General features: G+C 45.9%; 1 protein-coding gene across 1 annotated transcript in view; it reads left to right on the top strand.

Annotated features, from left to right (window-relative positions):
- Window positions 1-19,863, top strand: part of CEP192 (centrosomal protein 192) — a 122,241-nt gene that overhangs the window by 68,328 nt on the left and 34,050 nt on the right. Inside the window, 14 exon segments of the mRNA XM_021096019.1 lie at window positions 1,166-1,247; window positions 1,250-1,291; window positions 2,465-2,583; window positions 4,698-5,520; window positions 5,626-5,752; window positions 7,175-7,346; window positions 8,404-9,220; window positions 10,114-10,262; window positions 12,310-12,540; window positions 17,791-17,916; window positions 18,160-18,303; window positions 18,712-18,775; window positions 19,173-19,312; window positions 19,408-19,500. Coding sequence (XP_020951678.1) covers window positions 1,166-1,247; window positions 1,250-1,291; window positions 2,465-2,583; window positions 4,698-5,520; window positions 5,626-5,752; window positions 7,175-7,346; window positions 8,404-9,220; window positions 10,114-10,262; window positions 12,310-12,540; window positions 17,791-17,916; window positions 18,160-18,303; window positions 18,712-18,775; window positions 19,173-19,312; window positions 19,408-19,500 — 3,129 coding nt within the window.

Raw genomic sequence — 19,863 nt, 5'->3', positions numbered from 1 at the left:
GGAAACCGCTTTGGGGTTAGGACTCAGCTGACTTACAGAAAAGTTGGAAACTGAACTCTGTGGGTCCTATCTGTGCAGTGAATTAAAAAATGAGAGTAAATATTTAGAGGCAGATTTTTCTGCCTGGACTGATGGTTGACATTATGAGGCAAGTTTTGGAATGACTGAGTTCGTTTCAGAACAGTTGGACCAAACACTGGGCAGTGGGGTGATGGATTCGTCTTTTGGAATTTCCTTTTTGTATTAGTTTTGAGATGGTCCTTGGTTCAAGTTGCTGGGTCAAGGGAAGAAATTCCCATGTGAAGATCAGTTGAAAATTGAGTGCATTTAGCAAATTTCTATTTCAGGTTTGTCAAGTGAGATCTCTGGAGGGAGGACAGGGGCTGGGGAGTGGGGGGATTCCCTGCCCTTGAGCAAGTCCTTGAACTCTCAGCCACAGCAGTAGAAACGTACCTAATCTTAACACGGACTTGCGAGGATGTATTTATCATATAAAATAAAATACACTTGAGAGTATTGTAACTTCCAGGAAGGCAAGAAATCTTATCTTTTTTCTCACTGACTTGTCACTGGTGATTAATAACAGTGCCTGACACACAGTAAGGCTCAGTAATAATTACTGAAGGAACAGTGTTGTTTCAATTTGAATTCCTTAAGACAGGTTATTTGACAGTATTTCTCCTGATGATTCAAGATACCTTGCAGTAAGGAAATAAAAGATCTCTGGACTTGTAAAGTTTATTTCTAGTAATTTGTTTATTCAGTTTTTTTTTTTGTTGTTTTTTTTTTAGGGCTGCACTTGCAGCATATATAAGTTCACAGGCTAGGGGTCAAATCGGAGCTGCAGCTGCTGGTCTACACCACAGCAGTGCCAGATCCAAGCCACATCTGTGACCTACACCACAGCTCATGGCAGCCCAGGATCCTTAACCCACTGAGCAAGACCAGGGATCAAACCTGCGTCCTCACGGATACTAGTCAGGTTCATTACCACTCAGCGACAGCAGCAACTCCAATTTCTAGTAATTTATATTTAAAGGGAAAAAATCAGAATTCCTTTGTCAAAATCATTTTAGCTAGGTTACTGGATATTAGAATAAAATAGTCTAGAATTTCTCAAAAACAAATGAAAACTAAATAAATAACTTACATGTTTATTTTGTAGCCATCATTTGGTTATTTTATTAGATCACCAGAGAAGAGAGAACCTGTTGCTCTAATAAGAAAATCAGACTTATCAAGAAGTAATTTGAAAAAGAAATGGTTCATCTTAATCACAGTCTATTTGCAGGTAATGGATTAAATGAAGTTTTTAGTAACTTTTTAACTTTTAAATCAGTGGCCATATGATCATGTTTATGAGGAAAAATTGTATATGCCGCTTTGAATGTTTTCCTTATTAGTTACCGTTTTGATTTTTATGTAACCTTACATTGCTTTCTCAATCTAAAATTTACATTGCTTTCTCAATCTAAAATCTAAAACAGATCAGCCCAAATTCACCTAAATGGTTTTGTAAAAACCAAAATAAATGTAATTTGTTCAAGCAGTTAGGTTAACTTTAGCTTATTAAACTACTGAGTCAATGAATTATAGCTATTTATTATTTAGGTAGACTTTTAAAGAGGAGCTTTGAGATTTGGACTGTGATAGTCTGAATATGATAAATATCTGTGATGAATATTTAAAGTCAGACTCTTCTTGGTTAATATAGAGTATTAAGCAGCTACTTTTCAGTAGTGTAATGCCTAGTGCTACCTACCGTAAAATTGTCCTGAAAGAGCGTGTATTCCACCAGAGGGGCTGGCATAAAGAGACTATATATGTAATCAGTTGGTTTTCTGTTATTTTCAAGAGGTACTCTGGTTTTTTTTGTTTGTTTTTTGTTTTTTTTGGGGGGGGTGTCTTTTTTCCTTTTAGGGCCCCACCTATGGCATGTGGAGGTTCCCAGGCTAGCAGTCTAATCAGAGCTGTTGCTGCTGGCCTACGCCAGAGCAACAGCAATGCCAGATCCAAGCCACATCTGTGAACTACACCACAGCTCATGGCAACACCAGATCCTTAACACACTGAGTGAGGCCAGGGATGGAACCCGCCACCTCACGGTTCCTAGTCAGATTCGTTTCTGTTGCGCCACAACTGGAACTCCGATGTACTCCTTTTTTAATTCAGCTTGTGTATTTGTGAAATATTTCCAGTTGAAAAGTACTAAATGAGCTTGTCAGTATTTTGCATGGAAGATATGAAAATCCACATTCTTCAAAGTTTAGACTTGAGCGGAATTAATAATGCTATGGTTCTTTGTCCTAGTGACTGTACATTTAAACAGTTTTTGTGAGGGTGACTGATATTTGGGGGTACAAAGATGTCTTGCTTAGCAGTTATGTTTAGTGGTCCTTATCCCACAGATGGTTTTTGTGAAGTAGTTTATAGATGTGTGTTGAATACTGTATATTTTCTACAGGAGATTTAAAGGCACAACTAAGTGAAGGCTCAGTTACACTTGAGGCTGAAGAACTGGAGAATATTTCACAAGTGGATGAAAATGATGTGACTTTAACTGCCAGTAAAAGGAAAACAGAGGTATCTTTAAGCCTTTGAGCAAGGAAAGCACAGCATTATCATAATTCTTGTACAAGATCAAAGTAAGGGTCACATGTAAAAAATGCATAACATGGAGTTTTTTAAAATTCAGTTTATTACAGGTTTTTTTGTTTGTTTGTTTTTTGGTCTTTTTAGGGCTGCACTTGCCGCATGTGAACATTCCCAGGCTAGGGATGCCGATGGCCTACACCACAGCCATAGCAACGCTAGATCCGAGCCAAGTCTGTAACCTACACCACAGTTCACGGCAGTGGCGAATCCTTAACCCACTGAGTGAGGCCAGGGATCAAACTTGTGTCCTCATGGATGCTAGTCAGATTTGTTTCCGCTGAGCCATGACAGGAACTCCCATAGGTTTTCTTGAAAGTTTTATCAGTGTACAGTTAACATTCAAAGCAGTTTATTTTTTATTATTATTTTTTTGTCTTTTCACCTTTTCTAGGGCCACTCTTGCGGTATATGGAGGTTCCTAGGCTAGAGGTCGAATTGGAGCTGTAGCCGCTGGCCTACACCACAGCTCACGGCAACACCAGATCCTTAACCCACTGAGCAAGGCCAGGGATTGAACCCACAACCTCATGGTTCCTAGTCGGATTCATTAACCACTGAGCCACAACGGAACACCTCAAAGGAGTTTATGAAACAAACTTAGGATAGAGTTCTCTTGTGAACCAGCGACCTAAAGATCTGGCTATGGCTTGGGTTGCTGCTGTGGCATGGGTTTGATCCCTGGCCCTGGAATTTCTGCATGCTGCAGGTGTGGCCAAAAAAACAAAAAACAACTCAGGGTCAGTGAATTATCACAACTCAGACACCCATGTACACCCAGGTCAGAGAGCACTGCCAACAGCCCAGAGCCACCCTGCCCCGACAACACTTTTTCCTCCTGTCTGACCTCTACCTGATATCAATTTCACCCATGTTTGAACTTTACAGACAGGAAATCATCTAGTGGCATATATTTTTCTTTCTTTTTTTTGGTTACTGTTTGTGAAATGCAAGTATGAGAAGTTTTTTTTTTTTTTTTTTTTGGTCTTTTGTCTTTTTTAGGGCTCCACATGCTGTACCTGCGGCATATGGAGATTCCCAGGCTAGGTGTTGAATCAGAGCTGCAGCCACGGCCTATACCACAGCCACAGCAACACCAGATCCAAGCCGCATCTGTGACCTACACCACAGCTCATGGCAACGCTGGCTCCTTAACCCACTGAGCAAGGCCAGGGATCGAACCCACAACCTCATGGTTCCTAGTCAGATTCATTTCCGCTGTACATGATGGAGCTCCTAGTAGCTTATTTTCATTGCTGTATGATACGAATATTTTGCAGTTGATAAATCCATTCTACTGTGATGGACATTTGGGATCTATCTTATGTCATTGTGACGATGTTAGAATATTACAGTTTTGTAATAAGTCTTGATATCTAGTGGAACAAATCTCCTTTTATTTGTCTTTAAAAGTATCTTGGCTGTTCCTGTCACTCTGAGTTACCATGTATATTTTAGGTCAGATTGTCTTCCACAGCCACCCCGCAGCCCGGCTGGGCTTTAAATTGGGGTTTCATGTAATCTATAGAGCAGTAAAATTGATTTTTTATAATATTAAATCTTCTAATCTGTGAAAATCACACATCTCTCCATTTAGGTTCTAATTTCTCTTCATATTTTATTATTTTTTGTGTGTGTGTGCAGAGATGTCTACATATTATTTGTTAGATTCCTTCTTAAATTGTTCGAAACTTTATTTTAGTATTATCTTTCTTGGAGTTCCCATCATAACTCAGAGGAAATGAATCTGACTAGTATCTATGAGGACTCAGGTTCAATCCCTGGCCTAGCTCAGTGGGTTAAGGATCTGGTGTTGCCATGATCTGTGGTATAGGTTGAAGACACAGCTCGAATCCCATGTTTCTGTGGCTGTGGCGTAGGCCAGCAGTTACAGCTTGGATTTGACTCCTAGCCTGGGAATGTCCATATGCCACGGGTGTGGCCCTAAAAACATTAAACACAAAGAAAAAAAAGATTAAACATTAGGTACATGTCTATGGAACCGAAGTAATAAATTTATCTGTTATCAATTTTCTCATTTCTAGGACACTTTCACCTCAGACAGCAAACCCCAGAGAGGCAGAAGCGAGCTGCCTCGTGCTGGTGACTCTGTGCTCAGAATCAGCACCATTGCTTCGGCCATTGCAGACGCGTCTGTTAGCGCAGATCCCTCCCAGCTGGCTGCCATGATCAAGGCACTTTCCAATAAAACCAGAGAGAAGGCTTTGCATGAAGATGGTAAACAAGAGCTCAGTCCCACTGTGTCTCACTTCTTACCTCACGATCTGGAAAAAAGTAATGGATCCAGCACGTTTGACATGGAGAAGTACCTTCAGAAAACAGAAATCAGTAGATGTGAAGGTGGACCAGGAGACCTCTCAAGAGCTGGTGTGTCTGATATTTGGGATTTATCTTTGTCCAAAGAACAGACTACACGTGACATCCATGCAGTGGACATGGGCACTGCTAGCATAAGTGTAAGGGAGCCACAAGGTCTGGCAGCTGCTTTTTATGGCGAAAATGGAGCAAGCTCGAACCAGGCCTCATTGAGGACAGTGAACTCTTCAAATTCAGTTCTTACAAATATGAGAGGGGGTGCTGGAGTCGATGTGAAGACACATTCTGTTGAGCACAAAGCCCCAGATGCTGGGGATGGTGGAGACACTGCCTTGGCACCAGCTCTAGGCTCTGATGGCTTCGCATCAGTGAGAAACGCCAGGGTGGCTTCACTTTGGCTGTCGGAGGAGTGTGAAGTGAGACAGAAGAGCAGGGGATGTCAGAGGCAGAGTGAGCATGCCAGTGAGATGAGCAACAGTGAGAAGCATGTGACTTTTGAAAACCATTCCGTAACATCACCAAAAAGTATTGGTAAGTGTCACGGGTAATTGGTCACATTCACAAAATTACAGGGTGGTTTTTTTTTTTTTTTTTTTTTTTTTTTCTCTTCTCACGGAAAGATACACTTTCTGATAGATGTGAAAAATTCTTCTCCTGAGCACGGTGGACTTGGCTCAGAGGACGACCAGGATAGCTTCCGACCATCCACGTCTCCACTGAGTCATTCTTCTCCTAGCGAAATTTCTGGAACAAGTTTGTCAGGGTAGGTACTTACGTTTTTGTTTTTTAAATAGTAATAAAAATACATGCTCAGTCTAGGAAAATGGAAAAGAATATAAAGGAGAAGATGAATCATCTATAGGTTCAGTTCTCAAAGGTAGCCACTATAAATACTTTGTGAATTTCTTTCAAGCCATTTTTTCCTATGCAAATTTCTACTCTGCATTTTGCACTTATTATAATAATTCCCTGCATTTAAGAGAAAATCAGCCATGTTACAGACTGCATAATGACTCTGTCACTGTTTATTTGGTACTCCTGGTGGATATTGGTGTTACTATATTTTACTCTTATTTTTGCACCATTTAAGGATACTGAAATGAACAACTCTGTTCATAAAATTTTCTCTGTGTTTTCATTGATTTCCTCAGGATAGGTATCTGGAAGTGAAAGTACCACGTGTGGGGAGTTCCTGTCATGGCTCAGTGGTAACAAAACCGGCTAGTATACAAGAGGACTCAGGTTCGATCCATGGCTTCACTTAGTAGGTTAAGGATCCTGCGTTGCTGTGGCTTAGGCCGGCAACTGCAGCTCTGATTTGACCCCTAGCCTAGAAACTCTGTATGCTGAAGGTGTGGCCCTAAAAAGGAATAAAAAAAGGAATCACCAGGTGGGGAATAAGAATGTTTTAGGGCTCACCAGCAAAGTAATTTTCTGGGTTTTTTGGGGGGAAGGGGTTGGGAGTTTTTTTGTTGTTATTTTTCCTTTTTAGGGCCACACCTTAGCATGTGAAAGTTCCCAGGCTAGGGGAGAATCAAAGCCACAGCTGCTGGCCTGTGCTACAGCCACAGCAGCAAGGGATCTTAGCAGCATCTGTGACCTACACCACAGCTCATAGCAACATTGTATCCTTAATCTACTGAGTGAGGTAAGGGATTGAATGGATATCCTCAAGGATACTAGTGGGGTTTATTACTGCTGAGCCACAATGGCAACTCCTATATATGGGATTTATTAATGAAATTGCCCCGATGCTTTTTTCTGTCAGTAGCTTACCAGATACTTCATTTAGTAGGGCTATAATTTAAAGTTTTTTTTTTTAGGGCCGCACTCACGGCATATGAAGGTTCCCAGGCTAGCGGTCGAATCGGAGCTGTAGCCACAGCAACGCAGATTCTGAGCTGCATCTGCAACCTACACCACAGCTCATGGCAACCCCAGATCCTTAACCCCCTGAGCAAGGCCAGGGATCGAACCTGCGTCCTCATGGATGCTAGTCGGGTTTGCCAACTGCTGAGCCACAGCGGGAACTCCTAAAGTTTTAGATAATTAAAGGGAAAAAGAATGAGTCATGGTTGAGTTATAAATGGCACCTGGGACAGAGTGCAGGAGGAAGGGTTGTAGGCAAGAAGGAAGGATTTTCTATCAGTGTAGATGGTGTAGGTGCAGTTGTTCTCTCTTCCAGGTGTGCCCTGGAGTCTTCTGGTTCAGCAGCTTGTCCACAGGTGCCCCCTGGTGAGAGGGAGTCATCCCAGCTGATGTGCCCACAATCAAGTGTGAGCAGGTTGACCTATGTATCTGAGCGGGACAGCTCGTGGCCCACCACAGCCTCAGATCGTGGCCTTGAGGACCGCAAGGTGGGCACCCTCTACTATCTCTCTACTCAGGCTCCTGGTGCTCGAGTTTTAGGATGAAGACTGAAGTCAGCCTGAAGAGCTCTATTGCTCTTTCACCTTTAAAGTGTGTCTGTGTGAGAGAGAGAGGCAGCTGCTTGTGCTGGTGGGCCCTGCAGGTATAGATGTGTCAGCATCTGCCCTCAGTAAGCCCTCAGTCTGAGTCTGGGGGCAGAGATATGCCAGGCAGTGAGATGTGCTGATGGATTTGGGAGGTTAGGGTTGGGGGCAGTCAGACCAGGGGCATGTCCAGCAGAGCTTGGTGGGAGGACTGATTGGAATTAGGCCTAGGAGAGGCAGGGACCAAAGAGTGCACACTGCTTTGAGGGACCCCAGGAAGTTCAGAATGGCTGCCCTGGAAATGGAGGAAGAGGAGGGCCACACACAACATCATGGATGTACAGTTCTGGAGTTCAGAGGCTGTCCAGGAGGAGTAGACACGGTCTGTGTTGATGTTTCAAAAGCTTGTTGCAACAGAGGATGTGCTGGGGCGAGTTAGATCAGGATGATTTGAGCCTAGGCTGTTGGACTCATTTGGTGGTGGCAGCGGCGGCGGCTCAGGCTCAGGCTCAGACCAAGGTTGTGGCCATGGGGGCGGGAAGGAGGCAGAGAGGTCTGAGACTGGATGGGGGCAGGGAGAAGCTAGTTGTGATGACCTGGGTATGTTGTGAAGGTAACAGTATCCTGTTTCCAGTGAGCTGCCTGTTGTGAGTATGCAGTGCAGGCCGCCTCTGCTGGGCTGTTTCTCAGCCTGTTGCTGAAGTTGTCAAACAAGCACGGTTTCTGGCCCCGTAAATGGTATATACCTCCTCATCAGGATTTCTGTAAAACATTGAATGCAGATTTTCCAGCTTGTAATCCTGCATTTTACTGCTGCAAAACTGCTTTTCTTGGTATAAGACATCTCTTTTTCAGAGAGGTGATTTTGTGTAGATTCGTGACTCGAGAGCCGATTAGTGGGCTGTGTATTTGTAACACAGGTTGTCTGTGGATCACATCTAAGCATTTTTTTGTCACACAGAGCGATATCACCACTGAGCTGAGCACCACGATTATTCAGGCCAGTCCACTTCCATCTCAGGAGCCAGCTGTGGATAGGTTTAGAGAAGAAAGGCCATTTCAAAGTCGAGCAAAAGGAGCATTAGTGTACATCACCCAGAAGAGCTTGGGTCCGGAGCATGTGACTGAGACCACTTCTCTGAATAGCAGACCTGAAAGAGGAAAACCTCGCTTGAGATCCAGTTCAGAGCTTTGCTCCAGATCTGAAGACCTGTCGGAAGCCAGTGTACTGGGTGTGCCCTCAGGCCCCCGTGAGGAGGACCGGCTCAGCCCGGCTCTTCTGAGCCACCCGGGCCTCCAACCCCCGGCCGCACTCCGCCTGCCCGCATCCCGCCAGGCGCCTGTGGGTGCGGCTGGGAGGGGAACCCCTGAAGACGTGTCAGGTGGCCAGGGCTGTCACCAGATGGCCTCAGCAGGTGGCTCTGCTCCCGAGACGCAGCCTGTGGCACCCACACTCACAACACAACATCCCCCACCAGCCCCAATGCCCTTTGCCCAGCCATACCCGGGAACCCTGCCACAGAGCACCATGGTCTGTGGGTGCTCAGGAGGCTGTCACCCTGCCATCACAGGGGAGCACATTCGGAGCGTGGCACCCATGGGCATCTGTCTGGGACAGAGTGTTGGCTCAGGCTGGATGGGTGCCGTCTCCCTCTGTGACCTGTACCCGAGTGCTGTGAGTCAGAGCCTCTTGAGTACAGCAAAGCCTTTTCCTGCACAGGCTGCTGCCACCAGCTGTGGCATTGAATCTTGGGACTCAGGAGCAGTGACAGGATTTGGTAAGAGGCTTTTTCTCTGTTGCTGCCTACTGATTACTGCTGTTTAAAAATTCACCTTTCTCGGTTGGGACCATAAAACTCGTTCATTTCAAGGAGATGTTGATTAGCGTGAATTTCTTGTAAGCCTTTCTCTTTATCCTGACTTTGGAACATAGACCGTAACACTTCTGTGCAGGGGTCCCTGCGTGGTCTTAGAAAACCATAAAAGCTTAGGCAGGTAAAACTCCCAGTGCCTTTGTCTCTCTGTTTCTGTCTTATGCTTGAAGAGAGGAGTCCTGTTGTTATCTCTGTGAGGAGATGTCTGGTTCACAGGCCCTCCTTAAAGGATGAGTCCCCGCCAGTGTCTAAGTCTTTTGGGAGTGGTACCTGGGTGTTGGGAGACTGCACACCCTCCATCAGAGGGAGCCCAGCCATCTGGCACCTGTGCCAGCAGTCCCCCCTCATAAGCAGATTGGGGTGCTCTGCTCTCTTGGCAGTGCTCACCACCACTGAAGTGCGGTCTTTGCCCTTTGTCTTCTGGAGGAAACTAACTCCATGAAAACTGCGTGAGGATGTACAAAGCTGGTGAAAGCTTCTGTCATTTCTCATTACATTAGACAGTGGCTTCTATTTATAGGAGAAAGAGGGAAGAGGTTACTGATTGGCAGTAACATCTACAAGTTGATTAGCTGTAAATTGTTGAATTTGATCAATTTTGCTTTTCCTCACGAGCTGGATGCAGCAGGAAAAAGTTACTGAGCTGCCTGCACTGAGGCGTATACCGTGTTAGCAACTTCTGTTTAAATCTAGGGCCCAGGTATACACAGGCAGCCTTGTGTGAGAACTTCCATGTAACCAGTGTGCTTCAGGCTGGGGGTCGGGTGGGCGTTTGACTCTGCCCTGCCTCTCCGCAGGGACTGTGAGCGTGCCTGAGGAGTTGAAGTTCCCACATGCTTGCTGTGTTGGCATCGCTTCTCAGACCTACCTCAGCGTACTGAACCCCACTGACCGCTGGCTGCAGGTCAGCGTCGGGGTTCTCAGCGTCAGCGTCAATGGCGAGAAGGTAAGCTCACGTGTCCTTCCCTTGGAGCTGATTGTTGCATTGCCACCGTGCTGGGTTTCCCTTCCCAGTCCCTAGTATTTCGCTTACACTGCGGACCCTGGCTCCCCCTACACACACCTTACATAGAGTCATTGCAGCAGGATCATTTTCTTGGTTCCCTTTTTTGTGGTACTTCCTGTATAAGAAATGAAATCTGAATGTTTGGCTCCGTTTCCATAAGTTGTTATATTAATGAATCATTATATATCATTAACTTATTTCCAAATTCATGTGAATGTGCTTCTAGTCTTGTTGTTTATTTATTTATTTATTTTCTCTTTTGTCTTTTCAGGGCCGTACCCGCGGCATATAGAGGTTCCCAGGCTAGGGGTCCAATCGGAGCTGTAGCTGCCAGCCTACAAAGAGCCACAGCAATGCGGGATCAGAGCCACATCTGCGACCTACACCACAGCTCACAGCAACGCTGGATCCTTAACTCACTGAGCAAGGCCAGGAAATGAACCCACCTCCTCGTGGATACTAGTCAGGTTCATTAACTGCTAAGCCACGACAAGAACTCCATTAGTGTTGTTGTTTAAAAGGATGATTGGAGGGAGTTCTGTTGTGGCACAGCAGAAGCAAATCCAGCTAATATCCATGAGGATGCAGTTCGATTCCTGGCCTCACTCAGTGGGTTAAGGATCCAGCGGTGCCGTGAGCTGTGATGTAGGTCACAGACATGGCCTGGATCCTGCGTTGTATGGCTGTGGTGTAGGCTGGTAGCTGTAGCCCTGATTCATCCCCTAGCTTGGGAACTTCCATATGCCATGGCTGCAGCCCTAAAAAGCAAAATAAATAAATAAGTAAATAAAAATAAAAGGATGACTGGAGCTCTGAGTCTCTGGTCTCTCCTTAATTGGTTTTGTTAAACGTGATTGAATATAAGTTACTGTCATTTATCCAAAACAAAAAAGAAACAAGTTAGTTTTGGGACCTCTGCCTTTATTTAGTCAGTGGCATCTTCTTGAGTAATTTATCTTATCATGTTCGTACGTGATCTTTGAAATACCTGGAAGCACAGTTTTAACACTGGAGCAGGACCTCTCACACAATTGGTGACACCTGAGGTTCTAGACTCTAGCTGTCCTGCGGTGATACCTGCTCACCACGTGAGCCTGGTGAATAGGTGGGCTGGCACACGGCCAGCAGGTGTTTGCAGAGGTCAGCTCCCACCTCTTACCTGCTGGTGACCACCTGGACCCCATGTACGTCCCTCCCCTTTTCTGGTCCCGATCCCGAGGGTGACTGGAGGAAGGGTTGGGGTGGAAGGAGGTGAGATCGGAGGCCTTTTCAGGAGCATGGAGGAGATAATTTTGTCTCTGGAACTGGGAGTCGAAAAGATCCCTATTTATAGTAAGGAGGGAGGGAGTCCATTATAATCATGGTCTCGGAGGCCTGATGAGGAACCTCAGAGATCAGTCTAAACCTCTGTTACCCAGCTCCAGAGTCCAGGGCCCAGGGTGATGTCCAGCCTGGGAGGAGAGACTCGGGGATGTCCAGGCCCAGGAGGAGGGACCCAGGGTGATGTTGGGCCTGCGAGGAGGGACCCAGACCCAGGGTGATAGCAACCCTAGGAGGAAAGACCTAGGGCGACGTCCACGCCTGGGGGGAGAGACGCAGGGGGACATCCAGGGCCCGGGAGGAAGGATCAAGGGGAACAGCTAGGCTTGGGAGGAGGGACCCATGGGGGTTGTCCAGGCCCAGGAGGAGGGACCCAAGGTGTCGTCCAGGGCCCAGGAGGTGCTGTCATTTTTGGTGCCCTTTTCAAGAAAAGTGAGATTGAATAACTTACTTTCGTGCATCCTCACAATTTTGACTATTTGTACTTTACATATAATGATTTCTGAGGCCTGGATAGTTTTGAAGAGGAAAAGAAATGTCTAGCTTTGGTAGTTTGGGTGACTAGGGCAAGGTATCTTAAACCAGTTGGTTCCTCTTGATTTCAATGTTAAGTTAACTTCTTTTTTTAAGTTAATTTCTTAATGGACTGTGTGGTTCTTTTTTTAAGGTGGATCTTTCAGCTTATCCTTGTTTGGTTTTCAAGAATAAAGTCATCGTAAGACCTCATGCCACAGAAGACATCAAAGTGCTTTTCATACCCTCTGATCCTGGGATTTTCAGATGTATCTTCAGTGTTGCCTCTTGGCCGTTTTCAGCAGATGCAGAAACAGTAGTACAAGCAGAAGCCTTGGCGAGCAGGGTCGTTCTCACCGCCATTGCTGAGACCCCCATGATCGAGGTGACTATTTTAAGCATGTCCTTGTCATACCTGGCATTTTAGTGAGGATATTTAAACTTAGAAATACCTGTTATATGGCTAAAATAAATTTGTTATAATCAAGCTAAGTATCTGCTCTTAATATCGTCTTATTCTAGAATTTAAAATTATTTGTGTTGTTTTAGAGGCACTTGCTATGATGTTTGTAAGCAAAGTATAACATTATACCCTACTTTCCAGCTGATTTCTGTTGTGTAGTTTGAGGTACCGGGAAAGTACCATGTTCATATTCTTTTCCCTTTTCTGTACCTGAAGACCCTTTGCTCAACAAAAACATTTCTCTTCTACAGTCACCCACTTTCTGGAAGTGAAAGAACTCAGGTCGAGGTTGGTTGGCTTTCAGACCTCTCTAGGACAGAGGCTCTCAACCCTGGATGCACATTGGATTAACTCTGGGGATTCTAATTGCACCCCGGTGCCAGGTCCTGTTCCCCCCTCCCCAGACCAGCTAACTCAGCATTGAGTGGGGGGAGGACACAGCCACGCATCAGTACTTTTTAAATCTCGGCGGATGATTACAGATTACAGCCTTAGTAACAGCCTCAGCTATACGAGTAGTGTCTTGTCTTGGTTGTGAGTGGTGTCAGAACTGACATAATGAAGATTAGGGAGCACGTGAGGGGCGGCGAGGAGGGTGCTAACAGAAAAGCAGAGCCGCTCTCCAGGATGACGGGTGTTGGTTTAACCACAGGGACTCACAGTTACTGTGTTGTTTGCTCTGGCAAAGTGTGGTGGTTGTGTCTCGGCTGTGGTGTGTGTTGGGGGGGCGGGGGGAGGCCTTCTCCCACCCTCCCACGGGGGTGTGCTTGCTGGCCCAGCCCAGCAGTGTACTTTGCCAGGGCGTGGAACAGGCGTGTGATTGGTAGAAGTTCTCTTGTTAGAAACTTTCCGTCCTTTTTTCCTGTCTGCTTCAGTGCCGTTTGATGTCATTTTCAGTCACAGCTCTGTGGTACTTGCCGCAGGCCCAGGATTTTCTGCTGTGGCACCAGTGACATTTCAGACCGGGTGGCCTTGCTGTGGGTGGAGGCTGTCCGTGCAGTGTGGGGGCCTTCGCAGTGTCCCTCTGTCTTCACACTAGTGTCAGCAGTGTCTCCTTCCCTCACTTGTGACAGCCACTTGTGTCCACACTTCACCAAGTTACCCCTGCCTGAGAAGCTGTGTCATTAATCTTCTGCATTTCACTATGTCCCACTAACAAGGCTTTTGAACCTGTCCCTAAGCAGACCATGTTTTTTTAGCAGATGTGAGGACGCAGTAGGATCTGAGGTGGCTGCATTGTGAGAGGCTCACTGGAATTACCTAGTGTGTGTCCTTCCCAGAGCCCATGATCTTGCTGGCACGTGGTGTCGTTTGGGCTCTGAGTCCAGTGTTCAGACAGGCTTGGGAGGCACTGGTGAGGGCAGCCCAGCATTGGCCAGGCTGCGGAGAGCCTTCTGGGAGGCTGGGCTCCAGAAGGGCTGGCAGGATTAGACCAGGGAACAGTATTCCTGTGAGTGGACTCAGGGCCTGTACAGAGGCCACACCGTTAGATTCCTTTTCTGACTCATAAAGGGTCTGTGATGTAGCCGTAGCAGACACCGTGTTTTGCAGTAAATGTCCTTTTATCCTGGTTAGGTTGTGCCAGAATGCTTATTGAAGTTCCCAAGAGAAATCTATGAGAGTTCCCTACTTGTTGCTGACACTTGCTAGTAAACTGTCTGCTCGCTTCTTGCATGTGAAGTTAGTTGTGACTGGTGTGCTCGGATTACTGCGATGCCGAGCATCTTGATGCGTCTGTTAGCCGTTCTGGTTCCCTCCTCTCTGAACGCTTGTTCATGTTTCCTGCCCATTTTCTCTTGTTTTGAATGTCTTTACCAGTTTCTGTAGATGTTCCTTGTAGTCTGGAGTATAAATTCTTGCTAATGCTTGTGCTCTCTGGTTATTTTCTGTGTTTCTTGGCTCTTCAACTCTGTGGGGGTTTTCCCCCCTTTGGTTGGGATGAACTTTTAAATCTAACACAGGTAAGACCCTGAGCCCTCATATAAAACAAGGCTTGCTTTTCCTCCTCCAAAAAAGTGTCCCTCTGAAAAGAGGGAGAGGTTGCTTCAAGATTACGTCTTGAGGGTCAGGCTTTACTGTAATTGCTGATGGATGTTAGTTTGGGACGTTCTGAAAAGTTACTTGACAGAACTGGTTTGAAAAAGAGACTAAGAAATAGAACCAGATGCAGTGATTATTCCAGGTGATTGGAGTGTTGGATGTTATTCTTGAGCCTTTTTGGTGTCGCTTGGAGAAACAGTGTGGTCTGTCATTCCCGGCGGGGACCTGAGTGTCCGTGTGCAGGAACCGCTGCCCTGGACCGTGTGATCGGTTTTGCTTGGAGCCAGGCGCAGTGACAGACTATGTGGAGATCTGAACAGCGACGTGGGATCGGTTTGGATGCTAATGAGGACCTGGCCTTGCGGGCACTGGAGGACAGCTGAAGAAGTGGTGAGGCAATGGCCGCAGACCCCATGGAAGTTGGATGCACCCAGTGCTCTGGCGTCCTTCAGCCCACTCTGCTGCCCTGTCTAGCACTCTGGCACCTGATGTGCTGAATGCGTCCCTGTTTATAGTCGTCGTCTGTCATCACCCCCCACCCCCTTGGGGGCAGGAAGTGGACAGTGCTCGGCGCACATAGACCCAACTAATAGTTGTTGAGAAAAACCCTAAGAGGTAACGCGCATGCATAGGCACTGTGTCCTCAGGAGAAATTTGTGTTCTCTTCTCTGTGGTGTCTGTAATGGTGAGGAGCCGGACCTGCTGTGGTGTCGGTTCCCAGTTCCTGCAGCACTTCATGCTGTGATGGGCTGCTGTTCCTCAGTAAGACTGGGGAGAAGTTGTGTATGTATTAAAAAATATTGTATTACATAACATGCACCAGAGCTGATGAATGCAGTCAGGTAGCAGTTTTATACAGTTGCTAAAGTTGGCCATAGAGACTTTTTGGATCTTTTTTGGAAACCTGACTGCCGCGCATTTTAGATTCATAGTCTCCAGTGTGCTAGGAGTGCTTGGGCGGCTGTTGCCCCCTCCCACCGGCCTCTGGTCAGGGCACTCTGGCTGCTGAGTTTGTGTTGGTGTTTTAGTGTTGTAACATGTGGCTCCCCTCTCTCTCTGGTGCAGATTCCTAGCTCCTGTCCCTTGGCTCAGGTCTGTTCCTCCCAGTTCTCATTTCTGATATTTCCATTGACTTCCGGCTCTGACTGGCCTGGGTCTGTCCATCTTGTGAGAGTCTCCTGCCTTAGTGGATTGTTACCCTCCAAGTGAAATAGTTTCTTTTAAAGTAACAAGTCTCTTTGCCCCATTGTTTCAAAGTGTATTTTGTCTGGTATATCTGTTTCCATCTTTTTATTTCTCGTCTTCAACCTCTGTTTTGTTACAATGCTTCTTAAAATTCCTGTTTTTTTCCCACCTTTCTTGACTTCTGCTGGATAGATTAAATTTTTCTTTAATCCGGAGTTCCCGTTGTGGTGCAGTGGTTAACGAATCCGACTAGGAACCATGAGGTTGCGGGTTCGGTCCCTGCCCTTTTGCTCAGTGGGTTAAGGATCCGGCGTTGCCGTGAGCTGTGGTGTAGGTTGTAGATGCGGCTCGGATCCCGCGTTGCTGTGGCTCTGGTGTAGGCCAGTGGCTACAGCACTGATTAGACCCCTAGCCTGGGAACCTCCATATGCCGCGGGAGTGGCCCAAAGAAATAGCAAAAAGACAAAAAAAAAAAAAAACCTCCAATATTAAACTTTTACAGATCGGTCAAGCTATTTATACATTTTTTTTTTGCTCGTCCTTGCTTCTTGAATCTTCTGCTTTTCCTTTCTAAGTGGACTCTATTATCTATATTTAAAAGGTACTTATTTTGTAATTTATTTCAGATTATTTCTAGTTCTTTGAGTGCTAATTCTTCCACTAGTTTTTCTAGGTCTCCCTGATTCTTTTCTTTATGTGGTTTCTCATTTTTTCCTTTCCTTTCCTTTCCTTTTCTTTTTTTTTTTTTTTGCTTTTTAGGGCCGCATCCACTGCTAATGGAGGTTCCCAAGCTAGGGGTCTAAGCTGTGTCTGTGACCTACACTATAGCTCACGGCAGTGCCAGATCCCTGACCCACTGAGCAAGGCCAGGGATCAAACCTGCATCCTCATGGATACTAGTTGGATTCATATCTGCTGCACCATGAAGGGAACTCCTCTGTGGTTTCTAATTTTATAATTGATACCTTAAAATGTTTAATGTGAGCTCATATTCACAAAGGCTGCTTTTTGCCTTAGAAATCCCATATGTCCTGGTTTTTCATGAATGTCCCCTGGAAAGCGCTTGTTCTAAGTGCTGGGGGCGTGCAGTTTCAATGATTTTTCAGCCTGGACTCCCCCTGCCTGGTACAGGCCAGGCCTAGGAGCTCACATTCTTGGAAAGCTCTTCCAGTGCCCACATGTCCCTGGACACAGTTCCTGTGTCCTCCGACACGCACACAGGCTTCCCAGTTCCCTTCCATAAAAAGGGCTCTTCTGAATTTCTGCACGTTGTGCAGGAGTCAAGTTCCATATAGCCTTGCTCTGCCCTTAAGCAGCCCAGAGCCCCACCCCCTGCTCTGGAGGATGTTGAAGCTCAACCAGAGCCTCATGGGCTACCACTGCTTCTGGTTCCCTTCACTGGATATTGGGCTTGGCCAAAAAACTGGCGTGTATTAAGTGTTACCCATCATTTCTACATGTGTGGGTGTGAGGCTCTGTTAGATTGATCTCCCTGTTTAAAGAAGTCAGTCTGTCATGACAATCAATAGGTACTTGTTTTAACTTGGGATGTGCCTGTGTTAATATCATTTTAAACATTTTCAGTGTTGTCAGAAGTTTGGACCAAGTCTGGAAATGCCAGCATGTGTTTTGAAGGGAATGGAGAAGCCAGGTGTGGACACAAGGGAGGCTGTGTTTTATAAAACTGTCAGTTTGTCTTCCGGCCTCACAGTCTTTGAGAGCTGAGATACTGCTTAGTTCTGAAGTGTATTTTAGTACATAGACTAATTCACAAAAGGGATTTAACATTTATTTTTGTAGAAAATAGCCTTTGTAAAGCAGACCAGGGAATCTTAGGTAAGTTCACCCTTAATGCTGACTCTCTGTGGCTAGAAAGGAAGTGATGGGAACTTAAGCTGTGGTATTTATTAATATGTTGTTTTATAAATCCCTCTTTTTTCCAATTAGGTGGAAACAGAAAAGAAAGATGTTCTTGATTTTGGTGACTTGACTTATGGAAGTTGGAAAGCTTTGCCGTTGAAACTAATAAACAGGACTCATGCCACCATCCCAGTCAGACTTATTATCAATGCTGTAAGTACCAGTGGTACTCGGTGACAGCCTAGTCATGCTTATCATCAGTGCCTAAGTACCGGTACTCAGTGACAGGGCCTTTACAGAGCACATTGACTTGGAATTGCAAATACAGTGGTAGCAGCCTGGGTTACTGTCTCTTAGGAAAGCATATTCTTCTGTTAAGGGTCTGTCAGCACGGTTACCATTATACCAGCATTATACCACCTGCTCTACTGAAGCAACCTCTCCCCCTCCTGACAGAATGCCATGGCCTGGCGCTGCTTTGCCTTCTCCAAGGAGCCCATTCACCCAGCTCTGAAGGTTCTTCCTTACGCCGATGTGGTTGCTCAGCTGACAGCCCCTTCTGTGATCAACCACATGATGCCCGCCAGCTCCGATGGGCAGGTGAGCCGGGCATGGAAGGGCTGGGGTACAGTTAAGCTGGAAGTTTAGTTTCCAAACAGCTGTTCTCTTGTTAAGATTTTACACTTTTTTTTTTTTTTTTTTGTCTTTTGTCTTTTGTCTTTTTGGGGCCACACCCGCGGCATATGGAGGTTCCCAGGCTAGGGGTCTAATCGGAGCTGTAGCCACCGGCCTGTGCCACAGCCACAGCAATGCCAGATCTGAACCGCATCTGCAACCTACACCGAAGCTCGCAGCAACACGGGATCCTTCATCCACTGAGTGAGGCCAGGGATCAAGACCACAACCTCACGGTTCCTAGTTGGATTTGTTTCTGCTGCGCCGCAATGGGAACTCCCAAGATTGTAATCTTAATTGTCAATGTATATTCAAAATTTTTTTATTTTACAGGATCCAGAATTTCTGATAATTTGGGTTCTTTTCCGTAGTCCAAAGAAACAGATCACTTCTTCAGGTATCGTGTTTATATTTTATGGAAATTGCTTTTATTCTGTAGCTAAAATCACACCTACATATTCCTCTGTTCGTATATCTGTCAAAGATTTACTGTAATTCGTGAAATATATTGTTTTGAGAATAGGCAGAGAGCATGCTGTTTTGGGTCAAATCTGTCCAATTTTGGATAACCCAGAGAAGCACCACTAAAGACTTTTTGGGGTCTTTTCTGTTGATTGATTTTATTGCATCTACCAATCAGATGCTGTCTTCCCGTTTTTCCTCCACTTACTTCTGTTCCTCTTTGAGTTCTTTCAAAAATCACTTTGCTTAGTATTTCACGTGCCCCTGATTGTGTAGTTTTGGCCTTAGAATTAAATAACTCTAGTATTGGACTAAAGGTGTGACTTTTATAGAGATTCTAGACTCAGCAGAAGAATTCTTGGCAAGAGTTGATATCGAGGTTGATAGTCCAAACCCTACACCAATCATTAAAAGTATCAGTCTTCGAGCAAGAGCAGGAGTAGCCAGGATCCATGCTCCGAAAGACCTCCAGGTACCCAAGCTATGCTCTGCCATTCCTTTATGTTCAGGTGGATTACATTCCAAGTGTCATGTGTTTTTAAAATGCCTGTTTTACCCCTCCTGTAGACCATGCACTTGTTGGCCACTGTGGCTTCCTCAACAAGGCAGTACTTACCTTTGAAAAATGCTGGGAATATTGATGTCTGCCTGGATATCAAGGTAAGGATTTGTGCCAGAGGCTGTAACATATCCCTCAGCAGTGAGACTGTGACTCCTGCCTCCTGAAGGCTGCTGTGCTGCCTACCTTCTCCGAGCTCCTGAGGTTCACACAGGAGCGTCCTGCCTGGTGTCAGAGCTGGTATGAGTGTCTGAGGGTCATTCAGGAGGGTCCTGCCTGGTGCTTGGAACTGGTGCTTTGCGAGGAGGAAGCAGATGGTCAGGAGCTTCAGCTGGGGTGCCTGAGGTTGTTGGTAGAAGAACTGAGTTCTAGACTAGCCCCCGCAGGTGGTGTGTGTCCTGTGTCCAGGTGGAGAGAGGGCAGTGACCCTGTTGTAGATGTTGTATCTGAGATGTGTGGGTGTC

This window comes from Sus scrofa, chromosome 6 (assembly GCF_000003025.6).
Source record: "Sus scrofa isolate TJ Tabasco breed Duroc chromosome 6, Sscrofa11.1, whole genome shotgun sequence".
NCBI classification, from domain to species: domain Eukaryota; kingdom Metazoa; phylum Chordata; class Mammalia; order Artiodactyla; family Suidae; genus Sus; species Sus scrofa.
This window is presented reverse-complemented; position numbering and strand designations above follow the sequence as displayed.